Source organism: Thermothelomyces heterothallicus (assembly GCF_042370625.1).
Source record: "Thermothelomyces heterothallicus CBS 202.75 unplaced genomic scaffold P884_scaffold_1, whole genome shotgun sequence".
Classification (NCBI taxonomy): domain Eukaryota; kingdom Fungi; phylum Ascomycota; class Sordariomycetes; order Sordariales; family Chaetomiaceae; genus Thermothelomyces; species Thermothelomyces heterothallicus.
Genome location: NW_027192562.1, coordinates 1,656,521 through 1,681,678, shown reverse-complemented (window position 1 = coordinate 1,681,678; position 25,158 = coordinate 1,656,521). Strand labels below are relative to the sequence as shown.

At 57.3% G+C, this 25,158-nt stretch overlaps 8 protein-coding genes across 8 annotated transcripts; 5 read left to right on the top strand and 3 right to left on the bottom strand.

Annotated features, from left to right (window-relative positions):
• Positions 1–614: 614 nt before the first annotated feature.
• Positions 615–2,854, bottom strand: P884DRAFT_253667 (CBF/Mak21 family-domain-containing protein). Its single transcript, XM_069440821.1, has one exon. The coding sequence runs from the start codon at positions 2,818–2,820 to the stop codon at positions 766–768; it is 2,055 nt and encodes a 684-aa protein (XP_069301813.1). The 5' UTR covers positions 2,821–2,854; the 3' UTR covers positions 615–765.
• Positions 2,855–3,330: 476 nt separating this feature from the next.
• On the top strand, positions 3,331–8,822 carry P884DRAFT_188652 (uncharacterized protein; the record flags this gene model as incomplete). The annotated part of the gene is made up of 3 exons (XM_069437377.1): positions 3,331–3,707; positions 3,757–7,852; positions 7,917–8,822. 3 exons carry the CDS (start codon positions 3,331–3,333, stop codon positions 8,820–8,822), a joined length of 5,379 nt encoding a protein of 1,792 aa, XP_069301812.1.
• Positions 8,823–9,666: 844 nt separating this feature from the next.
• On the top strand, positions 9,667–11,261 carry P884DRAFT_295918 (uncharacterized protein; the record flags this gene model as incomplete). The annotated part of the gene is made up of 2 exons (XM_069444371.1): positions 9,667–10,145; positions 10,247–11,261. The coding sequence occupies 2 exons, from the start codon at positions 9,667–9,669 to the stop codon at positions 11,259–11,261; spliced, it is 1,494 nt and encodes a 497-aa protein (XP_069301811.1).
• Positions 11,262–11,651: 390 nt separating this feature from the next.
• On the bottom strand, positions 11,652–12,226 carry P884DRAFT_295917 (PHF5-like protein; the record flags this gene model as incomplete). Its single annotated transcript, XM_069444370.1, has 3 exons — positions 11,652–11,690; positions 11,782–12,055; positions 12,210–12,226. 3 exons carry the CDS (start codon positions 12,224–12,226, stop codon positions 11,652–11,654), a joined length of 330 nt encoding a protein of 109 aa, XP_069301810.1.
• Positions 12,227–13,028: 802 nt separating this feature from the next.
• P884DRAFT_266059 (pinin/SDK/memA/ protein conserved region-domain-containing protein) lies at positions 13,029–14,137 on the top strand (the record flags this gene model as incomplete). Its single annotated transcript, XM_069441993.1, has 3 exons — positions 13,029–13,559; positions 13,618–13,686; positions 13,739–14,137. The coding sequence occupies 3 exons, from the start codon at positions 13,029–13,031 to the stop codon at positions 14,135–14,137; spliced, it is 999 nt and encodes a 332-aa protein (XP_069301809.1).
• A 1,048-nt stretch (positions 14,138–15,185) lies between these two features.
• P884DRAFT_253662 (Alpha/Beta hydrolase protein) lies at positions 15,186–16,658 on the top strand. Its single transcript, XM_069440820.1, has one exon. It carries the CDS (start codon positions 15,489–15,491, stop codon positions 16,575–16,577), a length of 1,089 nt encoding a protein of 362 aa, XP_069301808.1. The 5' UTR covers positions 15,186–15,488; the 3' UTR covers positions 16,578–16,658.
• Positions 16,659–17,128: 470 nt separating this feature from the next.
• On the bottom strand, positions 17,129–17,675 carry P884DRAFT_295914 (microtubule-associated protein CRIPT-domain-containing protein; the record flags this gene model as incomplete). Its single annotated transcript, XM_069444369.1, has 2 exons — positions 17,129–17,208; positions 17,366–17,675. 2 exons carry the CDS (start codon positions 17,673–17,675, stop codon positions 17,129–17,131), a joined length of 390 nt encoding a protein of 129 aa, XP_069301807.1.
• Positions 17,676–18,715: 1,040 nt separating this feature from the next.
• P884DRAFT_253658 (uncharacterized protein) lies at positions 18,716–23,170 on the top strand. Its single transcript, XM_069440819.1, has 3 exons — positions 18,716–21,963; positions 22,103–22,770; positions 22,954–23,170. The coding sequence occupies exons 1-3, from the start codon at positions 18,742–18,744 to the stop codon at positions 23,126–23,128; spliced, it is 4,065 nt and encodes a 1,354-aa protein (XP_069301806.1). The 5' UTR covers positions 18,716–18,741; the 3' UTR covers positions 23,129–23,170.
• The last annotated feature ends 1,988 nt before the right edge of the window (positions 23,171–25,158 follow it).

The following is a 25,158-nucleotide window of genomic DNA, read 5'->3' as shown; positions in this document are numbered from 1 at the left end:
ATCAAGCCATGTCCTGATGGACAAGAGAGACGGCATGTGTTGGATACGATCGGTGATGATAGTTGATAGTTAGTTAGCCGATGTACTATACATACATGCGCATCTACAATAATCCGTACACTACGCAGCTTACACTATTATGCACACAGTACCGCCTGCTCCGGGTGACCTCGCGAAAGCCATCCATCCCCTTCCCATGTTTCCGCATCCTCACAAGTTGATCTCCGGCCAACGTGACACCATATGCCCGAGACTATTGACGTGAATTCCTTGTTGGGGCGAGATAGGCATTAGCTTGAGAAAAAAAGAGTTTGCCATCGACAAAAAGAGGAGAGGACGATAACTCGTTCGGTCATTATTTGCTGATTTGGGAATGGCAACCGTCTCACCCCTGAGCCCTTAGTCCTTGCTAGTGTGGTAGTTATTCGGCTAAAGCTTTTCCATAATGTATGTATACTAGTAGTCAGTACAGTATACTATACAGATTAGTGTACACTAAGATGAAAGACGGCTCCAACGAGAACGAGTCGGAAATGTTCCACCCCAGACAAGGAGGTCCACGAAAACAAGTGGGGACAATGGCAGGTGCAAAGGGGGGAAAACGACTCTGATTGCGGACGCTCATGTTGCTTGCTTCTCCCATCGGCGACAGCAACGGGTCACGAAGCCAACAATGTGCAGGACAAGTAACTACAGAGCAGGTTGATCTTCTATTCCAAGGCACTTCGGCCGACCATTACTCGGAGAAAAGGCTGGACAACGCAACTAGAGATTCCTCAATTCCTTCTCCATGGCCTTCAACTCCTCCCTGACCTTGGGACAGTAGTGTTTCCGCAGCAACTCCCCCTCCCACACCGTAGCCGTGAACGGATTGCTGCCCTCGACCGTTTCGGCCAGCGGCTTGTACGTGCCGTCGCCCTTGCGCTCCTCCGTGTTCCAGAGCGCGTTGACCTTGCGTCCGTGAGTGTGCAGAACGTCGTGCACCATGCCCAATACCGCCTGGCACGACTTCTCGGGCGTCTGGAGCGCCACCGTCATGAGCTGCTTGGTGAAGGCCGCCAGTCGTAGGGGGGGCACCGAGCGGATGTTCCAGGGAGGCAGGAGCACGCTGCTTAGGCAGCGCATCAAGAGCACCGTAGTGGTTTGGAGGTTCACCTTGTTGTTTCTGCGGTTGGCCGGGTTGCCTGCCGAGGTATCGTCCGGGTCGGAGAGGTGGAGGGATTTGGCGCCGAGTTCGATGTCCGGGTTGACCGAGAGGCTGAGGAGGCTACGGTAGAGGTTGGTAATGAAGAAGGAGAGATCCAGGTGCAGGTCTGAACGGGCGTTGTGGGCGTCCTGGCCTTCCAGAAGCGCGAAGGCTGTCACGGTGCAGAGGAGGGCTTCTCTGCTGGTGTCGCGAACCACGGAAAGTTCGTCATCTCCTTCGTCGCTGTTGGATTCCCCATTCGGGTGCTCCTCAAGTTTCTCGCTGTCCCGGATGAGGTCCTTGAGGGCTTCAAGAAGGTCCCCAAAGAAGTCTTGGTTGATCAAATGGGCGTACTTGGCAAGACCCTCGAGCACAGCACCCATCAGGTGTGGCGTTCGAGCCTTCAAGATACGGAAGTATGCCGCGAAAACCATCTTCAGAATCTCCGATTGGATCCTTTCCCTCTCTTCATGGCTGACGGTGGCGTCAGCTAGAGCCATCACCTTGTCGACCTCCTTTTGCTGCTTGAGTAGTTTCCGTTCCCGCTTGGTCCGGAACTCCTTCTTTGCCTTTGGCTTCTTGCCGCTTGGTTGATCACCAGGGCGGCTAACCTTATCTTGCGATGCCTTCCCGGAGAACTCAGACAGTAGTCGCAGCTGCAGAAAAGTGTTAAGCACGCTCTCGTCAATTCGGTAGTCGCGAGCCTTCATCATCTTGGTGAGCAAAGACACTGCTTCCATGGAGGCGTTTCCTTCTTCATCTTCCCGAAACAGTGTCTCCAAAGTTTCCCGGCACTTGGTGAAGTCATCATCCACCTTGCGCCTGCTCAGCTTCCTTACGAGTATCCGCAACAGTTCGCCCCGAAAGTTGAAGTGTGGCACCGCAGTGACGAGTGTGCAGGCGCACGTGAAGGCAACGCTGGATATGGGCTGCCCTCCTTTTCGAGACTCGGTGGCTGGCGAAGATGCATGCTTCGCCAAAGTTTTGATGTAGTTTTGATACCCGGATACGAGGGCCTGCTCGTACGTCCGGAGCCGCTTCACTTCCTTCGACAGCTTTTCTCCAGCAATATCTTCAGATGCGGGTCGTATCCTGTAGCCCGGGATGACGTCCTTGTAGACGGTCATCTGGGTAACAATGCAGAGCTTTTGGATGGCGAGAATTGGCGATTCGCCGATGCGACCTAAAGCCTTGAACGCGCCAGGATGCTCCTCCGGATCCTCGTTCAACTGGGTCGCAATCTTTGCAAGTTCCTCCTGCGCTTTTCGAATCTGCTCACGCTCGGACATCTTGGGCACTTCTGGCGCAGCTTCCTCAGGCTGTTCGTCGACGGCGCCGTCATCCTCATCGCTTTCGAACCAGTCGGCGTCGCCCGCTATCGACTCGACATCGTCTTGGATTTTCCATGTCCCTTGAGGAGTCTTAACGGGCAGTCTGCCCCCAGCTTCGCTACCGTTTTTTTTTGCTTCCTTCTTCTTGGCTTTTCTCGATTTCAACTCGTACTCTTGCTCGAGGTCCCAGTTTGCGGCGCTCTTGAAGAAGGCTTTCTGAATTTTGTTGTCATTCTCCCTAGACTCTTGACCGTCCTCGAGAGGCGGAGTAACTCTCCTCCGTTTGGAGGGACGGGAGCTCATTTCGATTGCGTCAGACAGGTAGAGAGCTGGTGATATTTGGCGGTTCTGGCGCTGGTGTCCCTGTATTCTTTTCTTGCATTGAGCCCTGGATTTTTTTTTTTCCCCTTGGGCCCTCCCGCCGAGACGAGAAACCAGCAACGCAGCCCACGAGATAGCTACTCTTATCGGTGGCTTCTTATTGGGCGTCTGATTCTTATCGGCCCCTCCGACCCAGAAAAATTTCTGGATGAAGAGGGTTCGGGGAGAGAGCGGCCGAAGAATCAATTCAAGATCTGGAATGTGCAGATGTGCGAGGTGTCGTTCGCGTCTGCCACCTTCATCTCGTTCCTTTACCGCGTTTGCCGGCGCCGGGCGTAGTGAGCTTCTACATAGACAATTGGCAGTCTGTGATTTCGAACTGCCCACTATCGCCCCGCCCGGGTTGCTGCCTTTATTCCCGTCAAGTCGGTAACCTTCGTCGCATACGAGACTGAAGCGAACCACGCGCGGTGTTCCCGCCATCATCCCAAGATGGCGTCGTCGTTAGCTGCTCAGCTGGCACAGATCGCGGCCAACTCGAGGACCAGCTACAACGCCAAGGCCCTCAAGGCCACCCACTCCAAGTCCCTGATATGGGAGCCCCGAGTTGCCGCCGGCCAGACCTTCGCCGAGATCTTCCAAGCGTGCCATGAGGGATTCGAAGAACTTTGCAACCTCGATGCCCGATTTGCGCACTATGGTACCACATTGTTCAGCGAGCAGAGTCAGGAAGCCGACAGAACCCAGATGAACGCCGAGGAGAATGCCGCTTTGGACAGGCGCGTTGAATCGTTCCTCCACCTAGTCGGGAGCCGCTTGCGACTTATGCCTGCCATTAAGGCTATCGAGTGGTTGATTCGGCGATTCAGGTAGGCAACTCGCTTCTCAAACCCTGGGGCGGCGCTTACGGGGTTCTAGGATACACGAATTTAACACGGCCGCTCTCATCACCACCTTCCTGCCATACCATACCATCCCGGCCTTTGTTACGCTTCTGTCCATTCTACCGGCCAAGATACCCCTGGAATATCGGTTCCTTGACCCTTATATTCGATCCTTGACAAGTCCCCCCAGAGCGGCAATAGTTCAGCAGGCAACAAACCGGCCTGAGTTTCTCTCCATTATCTCCCAATACACGCTCGAGTCATGCCGGGCGAAGCAAGAGTATCCGGGCCTGGTGTCATTCTGGGGCGGTGTCATGGCTGAGGCTGTCAATGGCATGCTAGACAAGATGCGATCTGGCAGGAGGAGTATTCAACTGGAAAACAACCACATCCTCCTCCAGCAATTTGGACCGGTATTGAGCGAGGCTATGGTCATGAAGGATGTGCCTGGGTTCCAGATTGCAAGCTATATGATTGTTGCTATCTTGGCCGCGAAAGGCAGTCTGAACGACGCAGCCCTCGCGGCTTTCATGGACCAGCTGGTCCACGGTTGGACAGTTGATACCTATCGGCCGGGTCTTGTCTGCCTCTGCATCCTTGCGCAGCACCGATCAGCGAAGCAGGTCTCCAGCCGCGTTGCAAAGGCCCTTATCAAGTCGCAAGATTTGGTGCCAACTCTGGTGGAAATCAGCCGGCAACATAGGGTTGACAAACTCGCAAACGGGCTGGCGCTTGCCTTCATCGACAGACTGTCTAAGAAGGGCGACGTCCGAAGCCTCCCTGCTGTTAACTCGCTTCTTTTGGCCAACTTGCTGCAAGAGAAGCAGATGAAGGTCATCTATAAAGCTCTGCTACTGGTCGCTCACAGAGTCACGGATGACGTAGACGGAGACGGTCACATCCGGAAGGAAATTGGCTCATCCCTGGTTTCCTTATCGCAGGCCGGCGGTGACGCGGGCGATGCCATCAGATCCGCCATCGAGGAAGTCGACTTCAACATTGAAGAGCTTGAGCTCAAGCTTGGCGCCGCGATCCGCCCTAAACTCGCAGTTGAGCAAAGCCCCGGGGATGCAGAGGAAAAGACCGAGTCAGAGACGACAGGCAAGCAGCCAAGCCTGGATTCGACCTTTGAAGACTTGGCCAAACTTCCGGTCTCGTCGGCTTCGTGTCTGTCGCGAGAATCGGGAAACCTGTTCAACGATCTCTGTGCAATCTTTCTCTCTGCCGCTGCTACCGAGAGAGATCTGGAGAGGTTTGATACTACTCCTGTTCTAAGCCGGGCCCTGGCTCCTAGCACTTCGTTCTATCTCAGCTTTTACCTGCGCGTGTGGAGCGGACCGTATCCCACTCTGGCCAAGGTGGCAGCTTTGGAGCGCGTCAAGCTTCGGCTGAAGGAGAGCGACTGCGCGGACAAGGATTTCCAGGCCATCATCCCTTATTGCGTCGTCGCCCTTAGCGATCCCGCAAAGAAGGTCCGCCGTGCCGCGGCAGACCTTGTTGCTGTGCTGGGGTCCCTGCTCAAGGGACAGTCTCGGCAGCTTTGGGGTGCCCAGGATCTGTACGGAAAGGTTGGCGCCCCCAACCCTCTCGACCGTGACACCGTCAAGACGCTAGTGAACTCGATTCTTGTCCCGTCCCTCGAGGAGTCTGTCCTTCACGACGGTCATATCCTTGCGGCCATCGTCAGTGCTCTGGAGAGTTCGAAAGGTTCTTCCGGAAAGGAAGGCGAAAAGAGGCATTTCTTGCACGGCACAAGGCTGTCTGTGTTGAAGTTCCTCTGTGGCCATGTGATGGAGACGCCATTGCTGGCTGTTAAGCTACGTTTGCTGCGGCCGATCAATCAGATACGAAGCATCTCGGGTACCTCTCGGACAGATCTCCTCTTGCCCTTGCTCCGCTGGTGGGCTGCTCTTAGCCGCGAGGAAGCTGCTGAGCTCGCTTCACGAGAATCACTTGAAGACGCGACCATTGACGAAGCGTTCGTGGACATCGTCATTGCAAATCATGCGGCAGGCCTTGAGACATTCTTCCAGCTCGTCAATGACCCGAAGACGGCTGTTCGGCCTAATCTGGTGCGGGCAATCTTTAGCCGCATCATCAAGATGTGGCCATCTATGAAGTCGGACACCAAGTTCTCTACGGCCCGGTCCATCTTCAATATCACCCAAACCCTCTCGCCATCTGAGCAGGGCTCTGTCGTTGCGGAGGCGGTAGAGGTTCTGCGGAAGGTGGAGTTGACCACCAACATTCTGCTCGACTTCGTTGGCTCGTTACAAGACGAGGTCAAACTGGCGACCGAGAAGCCTGCGAACAAGCGGAGGCGGGTCAGCACAACGGAGCAGAGCCGTAGCATGGCCTTGCAAAGCACCCCTGAAATGAAGGCGGCCCTGAACAAGGCGACCTTCGTTCTGGAGCTCGTACAGGAGTCTAACCCTGGGAACCATCCCGAGTTGCTGCCGAGCCTATTCACGACGCTGTCGGATCTCCACCAGCTCAGCACGCTCATTGGATCCGAGTTGGGTTATCTCCAGAACCTCGTGCTGAGCAGTCTTCTGGCCATGATGCCGGCATATAAAGATAACAAGAACCTCACGATCGACGCATCAGTCGGTCACGGTGACATCTTGGCAACATGCATTCAGAAGTCTTCAAGCCCCGCCGTCATCAACGCAGCACTGCTTCTGGTTGCGAGCCTGGCTCGTACTGCACCGGATGTGGTGCTGCAGAGTGTCATGCCTATATTCACCTTCATGGGCAGTTCGGTCTTGAAACAGGCTGATGACTACTCGGCTCACGTTGTCAACCAGACCATCAAAGAGGTCATCCCTCCGCTGATCGAGACTTTCAGGAAGAGGGGGCGAAACGTGGTGGCCAGCACAAAAGACCTCCTTGCAAGCTTCGTGACCGCCTACGAGCATATTCCCTCGCACAGGAAGCACGACCTCTTCATTTCCTTGGCCGAGAACCTTGGACCCGAGGACTTCCTCTTTGCTGTCCTGGCCATGTTTGTGGACCGGTATGCCGCGACTGATAACATGATCTCCTTCACAACCCAGATGATGAGCTCCTTCTCGGTTGAGGTTCAGCTGCAGACCCTCATCAAGCTCCTTGACCTGATCAGCGACATCTTTAAGCCGAAACCTGCACTGTCCAGCGTCCTGCTCGGCAGCGACGGCGTTGGTGAGCATGACGCTCAAAAACTTGCTACCAAGCAGCTGAACCTCTTGCCACATCTCCTCGCAAACAAACGATTGAAGCGGGAGATTACTCAGTTGGCAGAGAGGGATGATATGGAAACGGGCAAGGTCCGTGACCTCTATGCCACCCTCTTGGAGGGCATCTTGACGCTAGCGACCACGCTCAAGACCAAGAAGGCGCTATACAACCGCTGCGGCGATGCGCTGTCTAACCTTCTCAACCTTCTTTCGATCGCCGAGTTCATCAAAAGCGTGGAGGCATTGCTTGACCGCCCGAACGTCGGACTGCGGCAGAAGGTGCTTCGGGCGCTCGAGCTCCGGGTTGACAGCGAGAGCACTACGGATCCTAAATCCAGGGAAGCCTTGCTTGCTTTCCTGCCCCAGCTGACCGCCGTCATCCGAGAATCGGACGACATGAATTACAAGCACACGGCAGTGACCTGCGTCGACAGGATATCGGAGAAGTATGGCAAGAAGGATCTCGACGCGGTTGCTGCGGCCGCCACGACTATTGCGAGCGACCACTGTCTCGGCCAGTCAACTCAGAGTCTCCAGGTCATGGCGTTGCTTTGCTTGGCTTCGCTTGTGGACGTCTTGCAGGACGGCATCGTTCCAGTTTTGCCTGCTGCCATCCCTAAGGCCCTGGCGTACCTAGAGCAGAGCTTGGACGGGGAGGGGGCCAATACTGAGCTGCACAATGCCGCATATGCCTTTATGGCGGCTTTGGCTCAGCATATCCCGTACATGATTACCGGCTCGTATCTTGACCGACTCCTGGTTTGCTCGAACGCATCGGCGGCAGCTCCGCTGGATGACGAGTCCAGCAGCAACCGGACGCACTGCCTCCAGTTCCTGGCCAAGCTGGTCGACCCCAAGGTGCTCTACAATGCCCTCAACAAGAACTGGCCTTCTGCCGCAAGCCGCGGTGCCCCTGTGAGTTTATTATCCCTTGCCGATCAGTGTGCCTGCTAGGGTGCCAGTGCTAACCAGCATGCAGGCTGTTACGGAATACCTCCACATTCTTGGCCTGGCCCTCGACAAGCATTCCAAGGCGGTGGTTTCCAAGAACGTGTCCTCCCTCTCGACCATCTTCCTCGGCTGCATGGACCTGAGGCGGTTGGTCTCGTCGGGCCAAGTCAAGGCCCCCATCAGCCCATCCGAGCTCTACGAGATTGAAGCCAAGACTGCCGAGGATGCGCTAAAAATGATCTACAAGCTCAACGACGCCACATTCCGGCCAGTCTTCTCCAAACTCATGGAATGGGCAGCAGCAGGGCTCCCCAAGAGCGACACGTCGGGCCGGACTCTCCGCTTATTCACCGTCTACGGGTTCCTGGATACCTTCTTTGGCAACCTGAAGTCCATTGTCACTAGCTACGCCTCGTACATTGTCGAGAGCGCGGTCAAGGTCCTGTCGTCGACCGACTTCAAAGACGGCAATGAGAGGGAGCTTTGGAAGCGTGTCCTGCGCACGCTTGCCAAGTGCTTTGAGCACGATCAGGACAGCTTCTGGCAGGCGCCAGCGCACTTTGGTGCAGTCGCGCCCGTGTTGATTGAGCAGTTCCTGAACGCGGGCGCCATCAACGCGACCGAGGAACTGATACCCGCCGTTGTCGAGCTGGCCGCTGCTGCGGACTCGCAGGAGCATCACAAGGAGCTCAACAGTGCGCTGCTGAAGCACTTGCGCAACGGCCAGGCGGCGGTCAGGCTGGCGGTGGTCAAGTGCCAGCAAGCACTAACGAGCAGGCTGGGAGAAGAGTGGCTGCAGGCGCTGCCGGAGATGCTGCCGTATATCAGCGAGCTGCAGGATGATGACGACGAAGTGGTGGAGAGGGAGAACAGGAGATGGATTGTGGGCATCGAGGAGAAGCTTGGGGAGAGCTTAGATTCGATGTTACAGTGAGCCATCTGGGGTAAACGAGCTAGCTGTGTATGTACGGTACGTATTGGCGAGATGGTTGGTTGGTTGGGTAGTTATGTATGTACACGTTCATGTTTTCGTTGCATGTAGTGGATTCTCCGGATTTAGTGGGTTAAGTTAGTGGAAAGGGCGGCGGGCTCAGGGGTTGGCTTAGTCGAGATTTCCGTCACTTGACCGCCAGCTCGCCCGAGAAAGTCGACAATCAGGTGCATGCGAGGAGAGGAACTGTTACGCGAGGGACTCGGGACTCGGGACCTCCAGGCGCTAGCCAAACATAGGCCCACCGTTCTTGGTGTAGATACTTGACCCCTAGATTTTGATTAACGTCATGTTCATGCAAAAAAGACCCTCGGAGGCGTCTTGTTGATCGGGTTGCTTGTGTCTGGGGAAATAACTAGAGTACGGATGTAACTTACTGTACACTATTCCGTAATAACGTTAATAATAAGAGATGGTTCGCTCTTGGCATCGGCACTCCGAGCAACAGAAGGTTGCCCCACCAATCGCACTTGGCCCAATCGGCATACCCCCAGGCTTGCCGAGGCTCAAGACAACAATTTACTACGGCTTCGGAAGGGCACCCAAAAGCACATGTTGTGTGTGTCTCCGCCCGGAACTGAATTTGGAAATCGGAACTGCCTCGCGTCGACGATATACCCTTATCGCACTGCCTTTCCATCGGCGGCACAATGGCTCGCGACTAACGCGCAAAATTCTGACGTATTAATCCGCAGTGTTCTGCTCCTGACCCTTGAACGGCGTCAACTCGCATGGCCTGAGAGCCCCCCCCTAACACACACACACGCACACAGCACCTGCCCCGACGATGGAGGCCAACCGCACGTCATACATGGCGGCGGAGAGCCTCTCGCAGGCGCGTGGGCTGTCGGCATCGATATCTTCGCTGTCATCGTCAGCCTCGGGCCGCAGCGGCACGGCATCGCACATCTCCAAAACATACCGTCAGGCGTCAACCCTCTTCCTCACGCGCCGCTTGCCCGAGGCGCTGTCGACCGTGCTCCCGCTGGTCTCGCCGCCTCAGTCTGACGACAAGGACGGGCCAACCGAGCCAGCACCGGTCGTCCGGGCGTCGCGGTCATCGAGGATCAAGGTCTGGAGCTTGTACCTGACCGTCCTGAATGCCATCGCCGAGCTCCATCCGGACGACGGCAAAGACGCGTTTGGCGCCCAGGAGTGGCGGGCTCTCTGCTACAAGGTCCGTTCGGGAGAGATCTGGGAGGAGGTCGTCCGCAACGGATATCACGGCGTCGAGGGGGATGTAGACGCGGAAGTGGTTATCAACCTGTTTGTGGCCCCCCAACCCCCCTTCCTTTTTTTTTTTAACCGGACACGAACCGGAGAAAGACATGAGCCCGGGCTAACCTTCGCTCTTCCCTCCACCCCAGAGCTACGCTCCTCCTCGCCCATGCCAAGACCCAGACGCTCAATCAGAAACGGCTCGAGAACTACCTCGCCGCGGCCCGCACGCCCAACTTGGACATTTCCGAGGACCGCTTCTCCCAATCGTCACGCCGCCACCACCGCCGATCTCCCTCCAGAAGCCACTCACGCCGCCGGCCGCCGGGCCCCAGCGGCGCCGACACGCCCCGCGACCTCGAGGCTCGCGTCAAGATCCTCGAGCTCTACACGCTGCACGTGCTCCCGCGCAACGGCGAGTGGGAGTACGCGCGCGAGTTCATCAGCGTGTCGCCGGTGCTGGACGACGAGCGGCGCGAGGCGTTCCTGCAGGCGCTGGATACGCTGCGCGAGGAGCAGGCCGCGGCCGAGCGGCAGGCAGAGGAGGAGCGCGCCAGGCGCGAGGAGGCGATCCGCCGCGACATCGAGGAGGCCAGGCGGCTGCGGGCCGAGAACGAGGCGCGGGAGCGGCGGAGGTTGGAGGAAGAGCGGACCAGGAGGGAAGAGGCGGAGAAGGAGAGGGAGAGGGAGCGGGAGCGGGAGCGGGAGCGGGAAAGGGCCAAGGCGACCGAGCGCGACTTCGGCGTTGACGAAGGGTCCCCCGTCGCTGCGACCTCGCCCACACCGTCTGCGCTGAAGAGTAGCAAGCCGTCAGCCGGCACCAGGACACCGGCGGGCGGGGCGGGAAGTGTGGCGAGGCGTGGAGGAGGAGGAGGACCCTTGCCCAGAAGGGGAGGGGCAGGTGGGGGTAACTCGGTCGCTTCGCCGACGCTCATGTCCAGGGCGTCGACGGTGTTGAACAACCTCCGGGTGCTCGTGGATGAGATCGCCCAGGCGTTCCAGACGAACCCTTATGTCTTGCTGCGGATGCTAGCCTTTGTCATTGGACTGCTTCTCCTCCTGAGTCGGAAGAGGGTCCGCGAAAGGATGGCCCGTATTGTCGGGGTGAGCTGGAACAAAGTGAAGGCGACCATCGGTATGGGCACCAAGGTCAGCTATATCTGAAAACAACCAACCACGCAACCGGGCCGAGCCGAGATTGAATAATATTACGGAAAGGGGGTAGGGGGTTCGATTTCCTTTGTATCAGTACTCCGTATCGCGCTGGGCTATGATGGCTCTAGCTTCATTTTCCTTTGTTGAATGTATGACATGACACACTCTGTATTCGCTCGGCCGACATAGGCCACATAAAAAACATATTGACAATGTGCTGGATGACTCTTCTTGATATCTGGTCTAAAAATGCTTCCCTCAACTCCTCAACACCGAGAAAAAAAAATAACCAAAGTCCCCAATCTTTTTTTCCTCTCTGATGGTTGAATAAAAATAATAACATGCCTCCCAACACCTGTTCACAGAAGGAGAAGCGCCCAAACCCGGGCCACTCCGTCACTAGAACGTTGTCCGATTTGTTTTCTTTTGGTAGAATAACTACAGGCAAACACGTGTCAGTTCCTGTAAGAAGAAAAAGAAAAAGAAAAAGAAAAAGAGAAGGAGAAGGGGGGGGGGGACCGTGACTCACGTCAGTCCGCGAACTGCCCAAGTTGATGATCTTGGGACACCCGTCCCGGTCCTTCTCGAGGCGGGTGCACTCGAAGCAGTAGAAGGCGTCCGAGATGCCCTCGCCGCCGCAGACGACGCACTTGTTCTGGTAGTTGCCGAAGCTGCACTCGTCGCAGATGCGCACGAGCGTCGTCGGCCGCACGTACGAGTCGCACACGGGGCACTTGCCGTCGCACTTGTCGCAGAGCCGGCCGATCGCGATGCCGGCCTGCTTGCGGCACATTACCAGGTCGCTGGAGCGGCGGAGGAAAGAGAGAAACGCGGTTAGCGAGCCCTTTTTTTTTTTTTCCTTTTTTCTTCTGTACCGGAACGGGAGGAAAAGGGAACAGGAGGGTAGGGGAGGGGAGGGGAGGGGAGGGCAGGGGAAAGAGGAGGAGCAAAACATACGGATGATGGCGCGACATGGTGGGCGCCGGGCTCGTCTCCTTGTTTGTCTAGATGGTCGGTCGAATAAATGAAGAATCGGGTATTTGGAGAGAAGTGCACTGAGGAAGAGATGCGCGTCGGGTCGTCCCTGAGTGCTTGTATTTCCCGGGCCGTGGCGCTGGTGTTGGTGATGTGTGTGGTTGCGGCCAAGGCTATGGGAAACGAACGATACGCGACTGGAAAATAATCTGGTAAATACGTCACAGTTCTTTGATTATCAACCTCGGCTGGGGGTGGCGTATTTCCAGTAATTTCCAGAGCTGGGTACAGTACGGATTCACGTTTGGGGACTGATGAAGCACTTGGTAGGGAATTTCGTAAGTACTGAAAGATTCATTGACCGCAAGATAAGATAACTAGCACAGCATGCTCCCGGACATTGAAGAGCCGAACGAATAAAAGGGTTAGGGTTGCCTGGGTCAAGCATCTCCAAAGCTACCTCTGTAGCACTTCGGAACCCTTCTTGGAGTACGGAGTACGACTATGAATCGTCAATTTGCTCCAACGTCCACATATTACTCTTCTTGCGCAGTTGAGACGGCAATACGAGCGCGGCAGCAAACGCTACGGTAATAGCTCAGATTTAACTCGATTTGTATCGGCGTGGGGAGCCGCAAGGACACGGACAGTCAGCATCTGGTCCCCGTGCGTGTTCTCGGGCCCCATTGCTGCTTCCAATTCCAACCACCATCCGGCCAGCCATCGAGCGACGGCTTCAGACGCAAATTGGATCCTGAATAACTAGCGCATGTTTTCATCGCGAGTCCACTCGGGCGCGAAATGGCAGAGACAGAAGACTACAGCAACAAACGCAAAGCCTCACCCGAGAGCACGGCGGAGGATGGTGTTGGCAAACGTGCGCGGCTCGAAGATGGGGGCGCGATGGTGTCCCGAAGCGACGAGGTCGACAACGAGGTGAAGGAGGTCTCGAACAAGCCTGCTTCGAGCAGGGGAGCGCAAGATGATGCACGCGCTCGGGAGTCACCGAGGGAAACACACGGCACGAGTCCTGACGCCGAACCCCGGCGCTCGCCAGAGGCGCAGAGACCCTCGGCAGCGAGCGGCCCTCCTACACGGAGGAATATCAGTTTAGAGGAGAAGAGGCGAGGACAGCGGCTGTTTGGCGGACTAGTCAATACGCTTAGCCGTACCACGTCGGCAACGCAGCAGCAGAGAAGGCTTGAGATTGAGCGGCGACAACACGAGAAAGCACAACAGCGGCGGGCCGAGGATGAGAAACGCAGGATTGAGAAGCTAGAGCGCTTGAAGAAGACACGCGAGATCGAGCAGGTCAAGCTAGACGAGCGAGCGGTATGCCACCGTGGCCATGCCTTCTCTGTTCCACCAGTGACTGACGGGTGCTGTGCAGATGAAAGCCCGGCACGAGACCATGCTGGACAAAGCACGCAGCTTGCATACGAGGAGCGAGCCAAGACTTGTAAGCATACCTGCCCCGTCGGGTATGGCGGCCTCGGCTAACCCGGGCACAGTACTACTTGCCGTGGGAGCTCACCAGAGAGCAAGAGGACATCATCAACGACCAGGTCCGTGCTGCTGAGGAGACCGTCGAAAGAGAGAGGCGAGAATTCAGGATACGCAAGGAGCAGCGGCTGAGGGCGCTGGGAGTCACGCCTCCGCCACGATCACCGTCCCCTGCTCCCCAGCAGCCGAAGCACCCGCACGAGTCCGAGCCAAGCTCGGAGCCAAAGTCGGGGTCTCGGTCAGAAGAAGCCACGGTTGGTGAGCCCAAACTTCCGCCGCAAGATACTAACCCCGATGCTGCGGCACCACCCGAGTTGGCCGAGGCGCGCGACTCTCACAATCACAAGGACCACGACGAACACGGGGACGAGATTATGCAGGACGAGGAGGACGTTGTGATTTACTAACGTGTCCCATGTCACGCCGCCTGCCTCGTTGCTTGAGCGGTACCCGTTTCTGTTGTAAGTGTAGCGTTCTGCATCGAGCCGGCATATATACATAGGCCGGGGTGTACTCTGTACCCTCTGGGGTGGGGACGGTGGCCCCTACCGGAGCGAGTAGAGGTCAAGCCCTTTCCAAGGCCTTCGTGTCGCAACTTGTCATGAAACAAAAATAAAAGGCTGTGGACCCCAGGTAAGCGGACACCGAGCGGGATTCGGAGCAGAACGGGATTCCAGAGGAAAGGGAACAAAGAATTGACCGGAGCGGGAGGCGCCCGGCGACTCCGTGCAATCACAAGACCGGAGCTGTTGGGGTCAGGGCCAGTTGTCCAAGAGACAAGAACAGTTCGCAGCGGCATGATTCTTCCTTCTTGTTGAGGACCAGGCATGGACTGGTACAATCTGATAGCAATTCACTGTCCCATCAGGTAGCGGCCCCGATGGGACGATTGCCAGCACTGATCCGTTGGGCTTCTCAGAAGTGCAGACAGACGCTACAATGAGACAGCGTAGCAAAAGAACAAAAACGTCAGCATGTTATTGTGCGGATCCAGCACTTCGCACTCGCTCAGGTCGCACTCGCTCAGGAAAAGTCACTTACCCCTCTGCTTGTTTATACCAGGTAGGTAGTACGAAGTAGTAATCCGTACTGCTCATACACCGCTGCACCCCCCGCTGCACCCCCCGCTGCGGCCGGGATCCACCTTGTGGAGTTACCTGTGAGTCTCCGCTCCCGTGGCCGGCCATGCCACCGGCAAGTCCGGCGGGCTCGGCTGCTCACTGATTCTTGGCTTCCCATACCTCGGACACCAGTGAGACTAGATAAGTTGACAGCGCAGGTGGGGGAGGGGAGTTGGGGGAGGGGGAGGAGGTGAGCATGATGCACGGCATTGCCCCCTGCCGTTTGCTGCAGCGCTCAATTGCTGTGGGGTACGGAGTAGTTTGTAGAGAGCTCTTTCAAGCCCTTTCCTGTTCGGGGGGAGCTGCCGAGGGCATATAAACGGTGTAACTGCTGCTCTCATTGCATGCTCCCAAGCCTGCCGAGGTCCAATATCTGTCGCACTCGGGTCTCCTCTTCCATCATCGAGCCAATCGCCCTTTCTTCTACTTTCAACCCTTCGCTGCGAGTCAAAACTAGGCCCACACCATCCTAGGTCTTTGGAGAAGAGCGAGGCCGCCAGTGCCTCTGCAACCCGACTTCTTCTTGGTTTCCTCGCATCGAACTCGCACTCTTGAGACCCTCTTTTCCCGCCAATTATCCGTAACGAAAGGGGAAGAAGGAAAGGAAAAAAAAGACGAATTAGGACGAATTGAAACAATGGCCACCAACAAGGTCGACAAGCTCACACCGACCGACTCCCGGGTCCAGCACCACACCTACACTATCCCAGGCTCCCCTCACAACACAACCTACCACTACTTGGTCGCCGAGCCCTCGTCGGGTGCTGCCCCCGTCGCGACCGCCCTCCTGATCCACGGGTTCCCGGACCTCGCGTTTGGCTGGCGCTACCAGGTGCCCTACCTGGCCTCGCTCGGCCTGCGCGTCATCGTGCCGGACCTGCCGGGGTACGGGCGCACCGACGCGCCCGCCGAGCTGGGCGCGTACTCGTACAAGCGGGTGATCGACGACCTCGTGGCGATTGTGCGGCGGGTGCAGGGCAAGAACGAACCCTTACGGGAGGGGGAGGCACCGGCGGAGGAGGACAGGATCGTGCTGGGCGGGCACGACTGGGGCGGCGCGGTGGCGTGGCGCTTCGCCCTCTGGTACCCGCAGCTGCTGCGCTGCGTCTTCAGCGTGTGCACGCCCTTCTGGACGGTGGGCGACACCTTCTACACCAAGGAGCAGATCGTCCAGCGGCTGCCCAACTTTGGATACCAGCTGCAGTTCGAGCGGACCGAGGTCGAGGACGCGGTGCAGGGCCGCGACAAGATCAGGGCCTTTCTGACGGTCATGTACGGGGGCCGGAGGGCGGACGGGCAGCCCGTCTTTGGCGTGGCCAAGGGAGTGAACCTGGACCTGCTGGAGGAGGACGAGATCGGGGAGAGTCCGCTGGTGAGCAGGGAGGAGTTGGACTTCTACGCGGACGAGTACGTCAAGAACGGGATGAGGGGCCCGCTGTGCTGGTACAAGACCACCAAGGTCAACTTTGACGAGGAGCGGCCGCTGTTCCGGCAGGGCAGGACCAAGATCACGGTCCCGTCGATGATGGTGACGGCGACGAGGGACGCTGCCCTGCCCCCGGCCATGTCGGCGGACATGGACAAGCACTTCACCGCTCCTCTGGTCAGGCGGGAGGTGAACGCGTCGCACTGGGCGCTTTGGGAGACGCCGGCCGAGACAAACAAGCATATCGGCGACTTTTTGGAGCGGATCCTGAAGAACCAGCCCCTTAAGGCTTCTATCTAGGGTCACCACTGACCCACCGCTTGTAGGCGTATTTCGAGTAGTCGGCTCAACCTCCGTGGAAACTAGGGTCTTACATTACATATCTTACAGCTAGAGGTTCCCAGACGTGATCTTCCCTCCACTAGAATCAGTTCGCATCCAATATGTCGCTCCCCAACCATCCCCCAAGCCCGTCTCGTAGGATGCGGTTCCTCTTCCATCCCTCGACGCAGTCATGTGGTGCGAACCTCACCCGTCGAGTCCCTTGAAGCAGCCGGTGGGGGCCAGCATCCCGTGATTGCTCATGACTGATGAGTCCCTTCTAGCCACGCTATCCCGTAATACTCTCCCAGATGGTTCCGTTCAGTACGCGACAACACCCAGAATATCGGGGAACTCGAACACACCTCCGGCCGTGCTCGAGCGACTTGCCTCCGTAGCGAGCAACCAAGCGGTTGAGTCCGGAATCCTCAGCTACGCCCGTAACGCGAAGCCGCCATCGATAAAAAAAGGAGGGGGGGAGGGGGAGTGTGTCCCCCGGTTGCCCCTGTGAAGATCGACTCTCTCAAGACTCACTTGAGAGTGCGCTTCTGGCCGTCAACAGTGGGTACGGCCGTCTTTGGTTTATTTGGCTTTCCGCAGATATGACATGCTGATATTGTACCGTCAGTCAATTGCCGTCTCACTCTCACTCTCATAATGTTCGCGGGGGTCCCGGGGGTTTTTTTTTTTTTGGGGGGGGGGGGGGGGGGGGGGGGGGGGGGGGGAAGAGGGAGCCTGAGCCTGCCAGGCGACCAACGAGAACTCACCGTCGGCCCGGTAAGCACACTGGTTGCAGTAGGTGTGCCCCTGGGAGATCTTGGCCTTGCAGCGGGTGCAGGAGCTCGAGTACTGCGCGTAGGGGTTCTTGGCCGCCTTGGACAGCAGCTTGCTCTTGGAGACGCCCGTCTGCCCGAGCGTGGCCGACTTCTTGGCGGCGCCAGCCTGGGACGATGACGAGGTCGAGGTCGAGGTCGAGGTCGAGGACGCTGGAGAGCCGTAGTACATCTCGGACTTCTTCTTGACGCCCGGGGTGGCGAGAACCGTCTTGTTGAGCTTCTGGCACTTGGCGCAGACCATCGTGGTGACTTATCTGTCCTCTGATAAAGGTGGTTCGCTGCGATGATTTTGATTTTTTTTTTTGGTTGTCCGTCTCTTTTTATCCTTTTCTCCGCTTGGGAAATTTGGATGGGAAATTGACGGCGGTGTAGAAGGCGTCAATGTCACGAGCTCAGTTTGATGATGTTTGTGAATCAACTACGTATTAGTTACAGGCAAGAGGCGGCGCTACAACTCGTAAAGCATGGGCCATCCAGTGTTGAACACGGTCTGGTAATTAACGTTAACGTTAATTCCGTCACCTGCAAACCATCCGCGCCACACCAGGCCCCCTTGCCGGACAGCCCGCACCGCTGATTGGCCCGCCAGTCGCCCGAAACGTACTGTACGGACGGACCACACTTGCGTACCGCAACGCACAATGCACTAGGCATGTACGTATGTACCTTATGTATGCGCATTACATACGGGCGGAGTGACATTTCTGGGTTTGCAGCAGCAACCCGGGCCCCTCGTTGTCTCGTATTATTATTGAGACTCCTCCATCACTCTTTCCCAACGCGGGTCCACGGCCAACCACTGCAACAAACCAACAACAACAACAACTGAAGAGTGCAAGCGCGGCCGCAAAGCTAAGGGCGCGGCTGTTCAGCGCTTCCAAAGCTCCGTCTGATTGGCTTTGACAGCCTAGCTTCTCTCAAGGCTCCGCAGCCAACTCCCTTGCAGGGTTGCGGCTGACGAACTTGAAAGCCAAGCACTTGATGCCCAGGGGGGGGGCTGGACCCCGATAGTTAGTTGCATTCGCAATCCTTTTGTTGAAAGGAGGCTGTGCTTCCACATCTACGCATCGAACACGACGCAACAACATTCCGTCGGCGATCGCCCGTCCAACCTCTTCTCTCCCCCCGTCGAATCTTACAACGAACGGTATCGCGGCATTCGATTTCCTCCCGCGCAGCTTCTTCCCGTTATCGGATCAATGAACGCCCCGACGCCCGTCCTGACCTTCGCTTGAGCACCGCCCTCTCCCCTCTCCCCCCCTCCCCCCCCCTTCTCCCCCGACTGCCCCGAGCGGCGCACTCCGGCAATGACCGGCCGTCCGCCTCCTGGAGGCTCGTCGGCCTCGCGAAATGACCTTCTCCTCGACCTCGACAATGATCAACCCATCTACAGCACGGGGCAGCGCTCCGCCCTGACCGACGACGACCTCCTCAAGTCGTACGCCTACGATCAAGACGGCGCGCCATCACGACCATCCGTGTCATACGACGATTTTGTCGGCTCCGGCCGCTCGGGCGCAACCGCCGGCAGGCCCCCGCCGGCCACGTCCTCGAGTTCCGCGCCGCGTCCCCTGGGGCCGTACGGGCCCGAGATCCAACGGCAGTACAGCCAAACGTCAGACTTGGGTAACTATCAGAGATACGCCGATGACTTCGACGACTACCCGGACGATGGCGGGTATTATCAGCACGGGGGGGCCGTGGCCGGCGACTCGTCGTCCTCGGCCCGCGGAAACGCGAGGAAACGGAATAGCGTCCTGAGCTTGGGCGGCGGCTTTCTCGGGAGGGTCAAGAACAGGCTGGGGATGGGCGAGGGATACTCGGAGATGGACCTCCCGCTCACCGACCCACGTGCCGGAGCCGGGCCGGGCGGGCGGACAGACACCGCCGAGGTCGTCCCGCCCAGGGAGAAGAAATTCGACATGGGCAACTTCAGGTTTGGTTTCGGGAGGTCAAAACCCGACCCATCCACCCTCGGACCCCGCATCATCCACCTAAACAACCCCCCGGCCAACGCCGCCAACAAGTATGTCGACAACCACGTCTCGACGGCCAAGTACAACGTCGCCACCTTCCTCTTCAAGTTCCTCTTCGAGCAGTTCTCCAAGTTCGCCAACATCTTCTTCCTCTTCACGGCCGCGTTGCAGCAGATCCCGGGCCTCTCGCCGACCAACCAATACACCACCATCGGGCCCCTCATCGTGGTGCTCCTGGTGTCGGCCGGCAAGGAGCTGGTGGAGGACTACCGCCGGAAACAGGCCGACAAGACTCTCAACAATTCCAAGGCTCGCGTCTTGCGCGGCTCCAGCTTCACCGAGACCAAGTGGGTCAACGTGGCCGTCGGGGATATCGTCCGGGTCGAATCCGAAGAGCCGTTCCCGGCCGACCTGGTGCTTCTGGCCAGCTCCGAGCCCGAGGGTCTCTGCTACATCGAGACGGCCAACCTCGACGGAGAGACCAACCTCAAGATCAAGCAGGCGCTTCCCGAGACGGCTTCCATGGTGAGCTCGACCGAGCTCAGCCGCCTCGGCGGCAGACTCCGGTCCGAGCAGCCCAACAGCAGCCTGTACACGTACGAGGCCACCCTGACCATACAGGCCGGCGGCGGAGAGAAGGAGCTGCCTCTGACCCCGGAGCAGCTGCTCCTCCGCGGCGCCACGCTCCGGAACACCCCCTGGATCCACGGAGTCGTCGTCTTCACCGGCCACGAGACCAAGCTGATGCGGAACGCGACCGCGGCGCCCATCAAGCGGACAAAGGTCGAACGACAGCTGAACAAGCTCGTCCTGGCCCTCGTCGGCATGCTACTGGCCCTGAGCGTCATCTCGACCGCTGGCGATCTGATCCTGCGCCGTGTCTCCGGAGACTCGTTCCACTACCTCGACCTGGACGGACTGGGCGGCGTCGCGGACGTCCTCCGCATCTTCATCAAGGACATGGTCACGTACTGGGTGCTCTTTTCCGCGCTGGTCCCCATCTCGCTTTTCGTCACTCTCGAGATGATCAAGTACTGGCACGGGATCCTTATCAACGACGACCTGGACATCTACCACGACGTTACGGACACGCCCGCCAACTGCCGCACTTCCAGCCTGGTCGAGGAGCTCGGCATGGTCGAGTACGTCTTCTCGGACAAGACGGGCACCCTGACCTGCAACCAGATGGAGTTCAAGGCGTGCTCGATTGCCGGCATCATGTACGCCGAGACCGTCCCGGAGGACCGCGTCCCCACCATCGAGGACGGCGTCGAGGTCGGCATCCACGAATTCAAGCAGCTGAAGCAGAACTTACGTGATCATCCCACCGCGCAAGCCATTGACCACTTCCTCACCCTGCTCGCCACCTGCCACACCGTGATTCCCGAGCAGACCGATTCCGGGCGCATCAAGTACCAGGCCGCCTCTCCCGACGAAGGGGCTCTCGTCGAGGGCGCCGCGAAGCTGGGGTACAAGTTCTACGCGCGCAAGCCCCGCGCCGTCGTCATCGAGGTCAATGGCGAGCAGCTGGAGTACGAGCTCTTGGCCGTATGCGAGTTCAACTCGACCCGTAAGAGGATGTCGACCATCTACCGCTGTCCCGACGGCAAGATCCGGTGCTACACCAAGGGCGCCGACACGGTCATCCTGGAGCGCCTCAACGACAACAACCCGCATGTCGAGGTCACCCTCCGTCACCTCGAAGAATACGCCTCCGAAGGGCTGCGGACGCTCTGCCTGGCCATGCGTGAGATTCCGGAGCACGAGTTCCAGGAGTGGTACCAGGTCTACGACAAGGCCCAGACGACCGTGGGCGGGAACCGCGCCGAGGAGCTGGACAAGGCCGCCGAGCTTATCGAGAAGGACTTTTACCTTCTCGGCGCTACCGCGATCGAGGATCGGCTGCAGGACGGCGTTCCCGAGACCATCCACACGCTCCAGGAGGCCGGCATCAAGGTGTGGGTTCTGACCGGCGACCGGCAGGAGACAGCCATCAACATCGGCATGAGTTGCAAGCTCCTGAGCGAGGACATGATGCTCCTCATTGTCAACGAGGAGAACGCCGAGGCGACGCGAGACAACCTGCAGAAGAAGCTAGACGCGATCCATAGCCAGGGCGACGGCACCATTGAGATCGGGACGCTGGCGCTCATCATCGACGGCAAATCCCTGACGTACGCGCTCGAGAGAGACATGGAGAAGCTCTTCCTCGACCTCGCCGTCAAGTGCAAGGCGGTCATCTGCTGCCGCGTCTCGCCCCTCCAGAAAGCCATGGTGGTGAAGCTGGTCAAGAAGTATCAGAAGGAGTCCATCCTCCTCGCCATTGGCGACGGAGCCAACGACGTCTCCATGATCCAGGCCGCCCACATTGGCGTCGGCATCAGCGGCATGGAAGGCCTTCAGGCAGCGCGCAGCGCCGACGTGTCGATCGCCCAGTTCCGCTTCCTCCGCAAGCTGCTCCTCGTGCATGGTGCGTGGAGCTACCACCGCGTCGCCAAGGCAATCCTGTTTTCCTTCTACAAGAACATCACCCTCTATCTCACGCAGTTTTGGGTATGTATTTTTTTTCTTTTTTTTCCTTTTTTTTCTTTTTTTTTTCTGTTTTTCCCCGAAACTCTCGCCTTGCTCTTCTCTCTCTCTCTCCGTGACACTCCCACGCTCGTGTAGTTAACACCTCGCTAACCGACCACAGTACGTCTTCCAAAACGTTTTCTCCGGCGAAGTCATCTACGAGTCCTGGACCCTGTCCTTCTACAACGTCTTCTATACCGTTCTGCCCCCTCTCGCCCTGGGTATCTTGGACCAGTTCGTATCTGCTCGCCTGCTCGACCGCTATCCGCAGCTATACAACTTCGGACAGCGGAACCACTTCTTCAAGGGCTCGGTGTTTGCCTCGTGGATCATCAATGCCGTCTATCACTCCATCATCCTCTATTTGGGCACCTCGGCCTTCTACCTGAACGACGGTGTCGAGAGCGACGGCTTCCCCGCAGGCAAATGGGTCTGGGGTACCGCCATGTACGGCGCCGTCCTCCTGACCGTCCTGGGCAAGGCGGCCCTCGTCACCAGCAACTGGACCAAGTACCACGTCGTTGCCATCCCCGGCAGCATGGCCATCTGGATCGTGTTCGTCGCCGTCTACGGCACCGTCGCCCCGAAGCTGGGCTTCTCCAAGGAGTACTTTGGCGTCATCCCGCGCCTGTTTTCCAGCCCGGCCTTTTGGCTGCAGATGCCCACGCTGGCGATCCTCTGCCTCCTGAGGGATTTCGCGTGGAAGTTCAGCAAGCGGCTGTGGCGACCTGAGGCGTATCATCACGTCCAGGAGATCCAAAAGTATAATATTCAGGACTACCGGCCGAGGTATGTTTTGTTTCCCCTTGGTTCTTCCCCTTTATATATGTATATATATATATATGTGTGTGTGTGTGTGTGTGTGTGTGTGTTTTCCTCCGATTGAGCCTTGCCAAAGAGATATGGAACAAGAGAAGTAGGGAAAAAAAACTAGAAAAGAACATTACTGACTGGTTGCTTGCCTTCGTACAGAATGGAGCAGTTCCAAAAGGCCATTCGCAAGGTCCGGCAGGTGCAGCGCATGCGCAAACAGCGCGGATATGCCTTCTCTCAGGCGGACGAGTCGCAGACCAGGGTGCTGCAGGCGTACGATACGACACAGCATCGTGGGCGGTATGGCGAGATGGCGAGCTCCAGACTGCAATAGTTTGTGCTCTCGCAGCCCTCCTTCGTCCCCTCCCCCCTCCCCTCTCCCCGGCTTTTCCCAATATCTCATGCTCTCTCATGGCTGGGTGCCATATCATGTATCCGCCATTGTTTCTTGTTTCGCTGGTGCCGGTTGGGGGTGGGGGGGGGGGGAGGGGGGATTTCGAAGCTCAAAACTGGCTTCGATATTTTTTGCTTTCTAATGATTTCAGTAGCCAAGGACGAAATGGGTGCGTATGGAGTTAGAGTTTGGCGGAGAGGTGTTGAAACAAAATTAAAAAAAAGAAGTAACGGAATGCATGTACGCTGTGGCTCCTGATGAACGCTCCATCTCTGCTTTCTCTCTTCCGGTGGTGTATGCTTGGCATCTTGTTTTTTAGTTGGTAGCGTTCTGAACATGTGTCCCGTCCTTGGATGGTTGTTTTTCCTTCGGACATAGGTCAAACCACAAAGGGGTCGTTGAAGCGTTTTGCTGGTCATGTCTTTGTGAACACGGGCTCGGCTCCTGGGATCCTTGGATGGAGTTGTTCTGTTGGAAGGATCATTATCCTTTTTCGAGTCCGGTTCAATGCCGTCCATCTCTTTGAAGGTCACCTGGGGTGGATGTGTACCTGCCTGGATCCTGGCTGGAGCTCGGAGCAAACAGGCCAGGACACTGGCATCAGCTTTGATCAGAGAAGGTTTCACCTTGAGCGCCGTGTTGCCGCTTCCCCATCTGTTTCTCCCCGCTCCATCTTTCTGTCCTAGATCAACAACATCTCGAGGTCTTTCTTGCCTCACCCACCGGTCTCAATGGCATCACGTACTGACGTATGCAGTCATTCGGACACGAGACATCCTCGATACCTACCTATCGGTATCGGAACATCGATCGACGCAGTACTAGCCGCATTCGATCTTGGAGACTCCCTCAGGGTCCGTCACCTCCTTTGTCTCATCCTCTCCTCCACTACCCTACCCCCGAGCAACCCTGGCCCTGCTGAGTATCCGAGGCCGCGCACTAGCGTGGTGAAGTGTAGTCCGTGCATGTGTGCATGCACAGTTATTTCCGCCGGAATTTTTCAGCGGGGATAGGATATTGGTGTTTACACTAGAAGGAGATAGAGGGCAAAAGGGGGGTGTAAGTCTATCCGGTTCCCTGGTACATGTGCGTACATACATATATATATATATATATATATATATATATATATATACTTCACAGGACAACACCACATGCATTAACATACCCAGTGTATGTATATACCCTGAAGGCATGGGCTGTCCCTGGCCTCGACGTTGATGCTGCATGTCAGTGTGCTGCATGCGCTGCCGGTACTTGGTGACAACAACACACCATGCAGGCAGGCAGGAGTCGCACCATAACAGGACTCCGCAGGCCTTGCAAGGGGTGAAACTTTCCAAAGACGTGGAGTTGGTTATTGGCACCAAGATCACCTCTTGACTCTTCCAGGACGCGACGTGTTCGTGCATACTTTGAGATATTACCGCATGCGTATAGTAGCTACGGATAGAGCTGAGGTCCGGACGAGCGAGGACGCACATCCCCTACCTTGCCTTCACATCCACGCATATCTTACCATATGCGCCCGCCTGGACCCCTCGGAGACGAGAAATTCCTCCTCCTCCTCCCCCCTCCCGGGGGCGCCTTTTAGCGTGCGCCGGCCGACCGAATCGGGGGCGTGTCTCGGCTCCACAATGGCTCCGGGCCGATGATGGCCTCGGACTTCTCCCACTCCGATTCCCACTCCCACTCCCCAAGTGAGCAGCGATGCGGAGTAGAGCGGGGAATCAAGAAGGGGCGGTGGGCGGAGGAGATTGGAGCGCGAGTTTCACACGCTGCGCTAGCGATCCGGTGCCACAACGCTCTGCTAGCTGGCTGGCTTTGGCTGGCTTGGTGGCTTGTTTGAGGAGAAAAAAAAAAAGTCGTGATCAGGTTGGGGGTTGGTTGGGATCTGTGTGACCCGTCTCTGGAAACTGCAAAAAAAAAAAAAAAAAAAAAAAAAAAAAAAAAAAAAAAAAAAAAAAAAA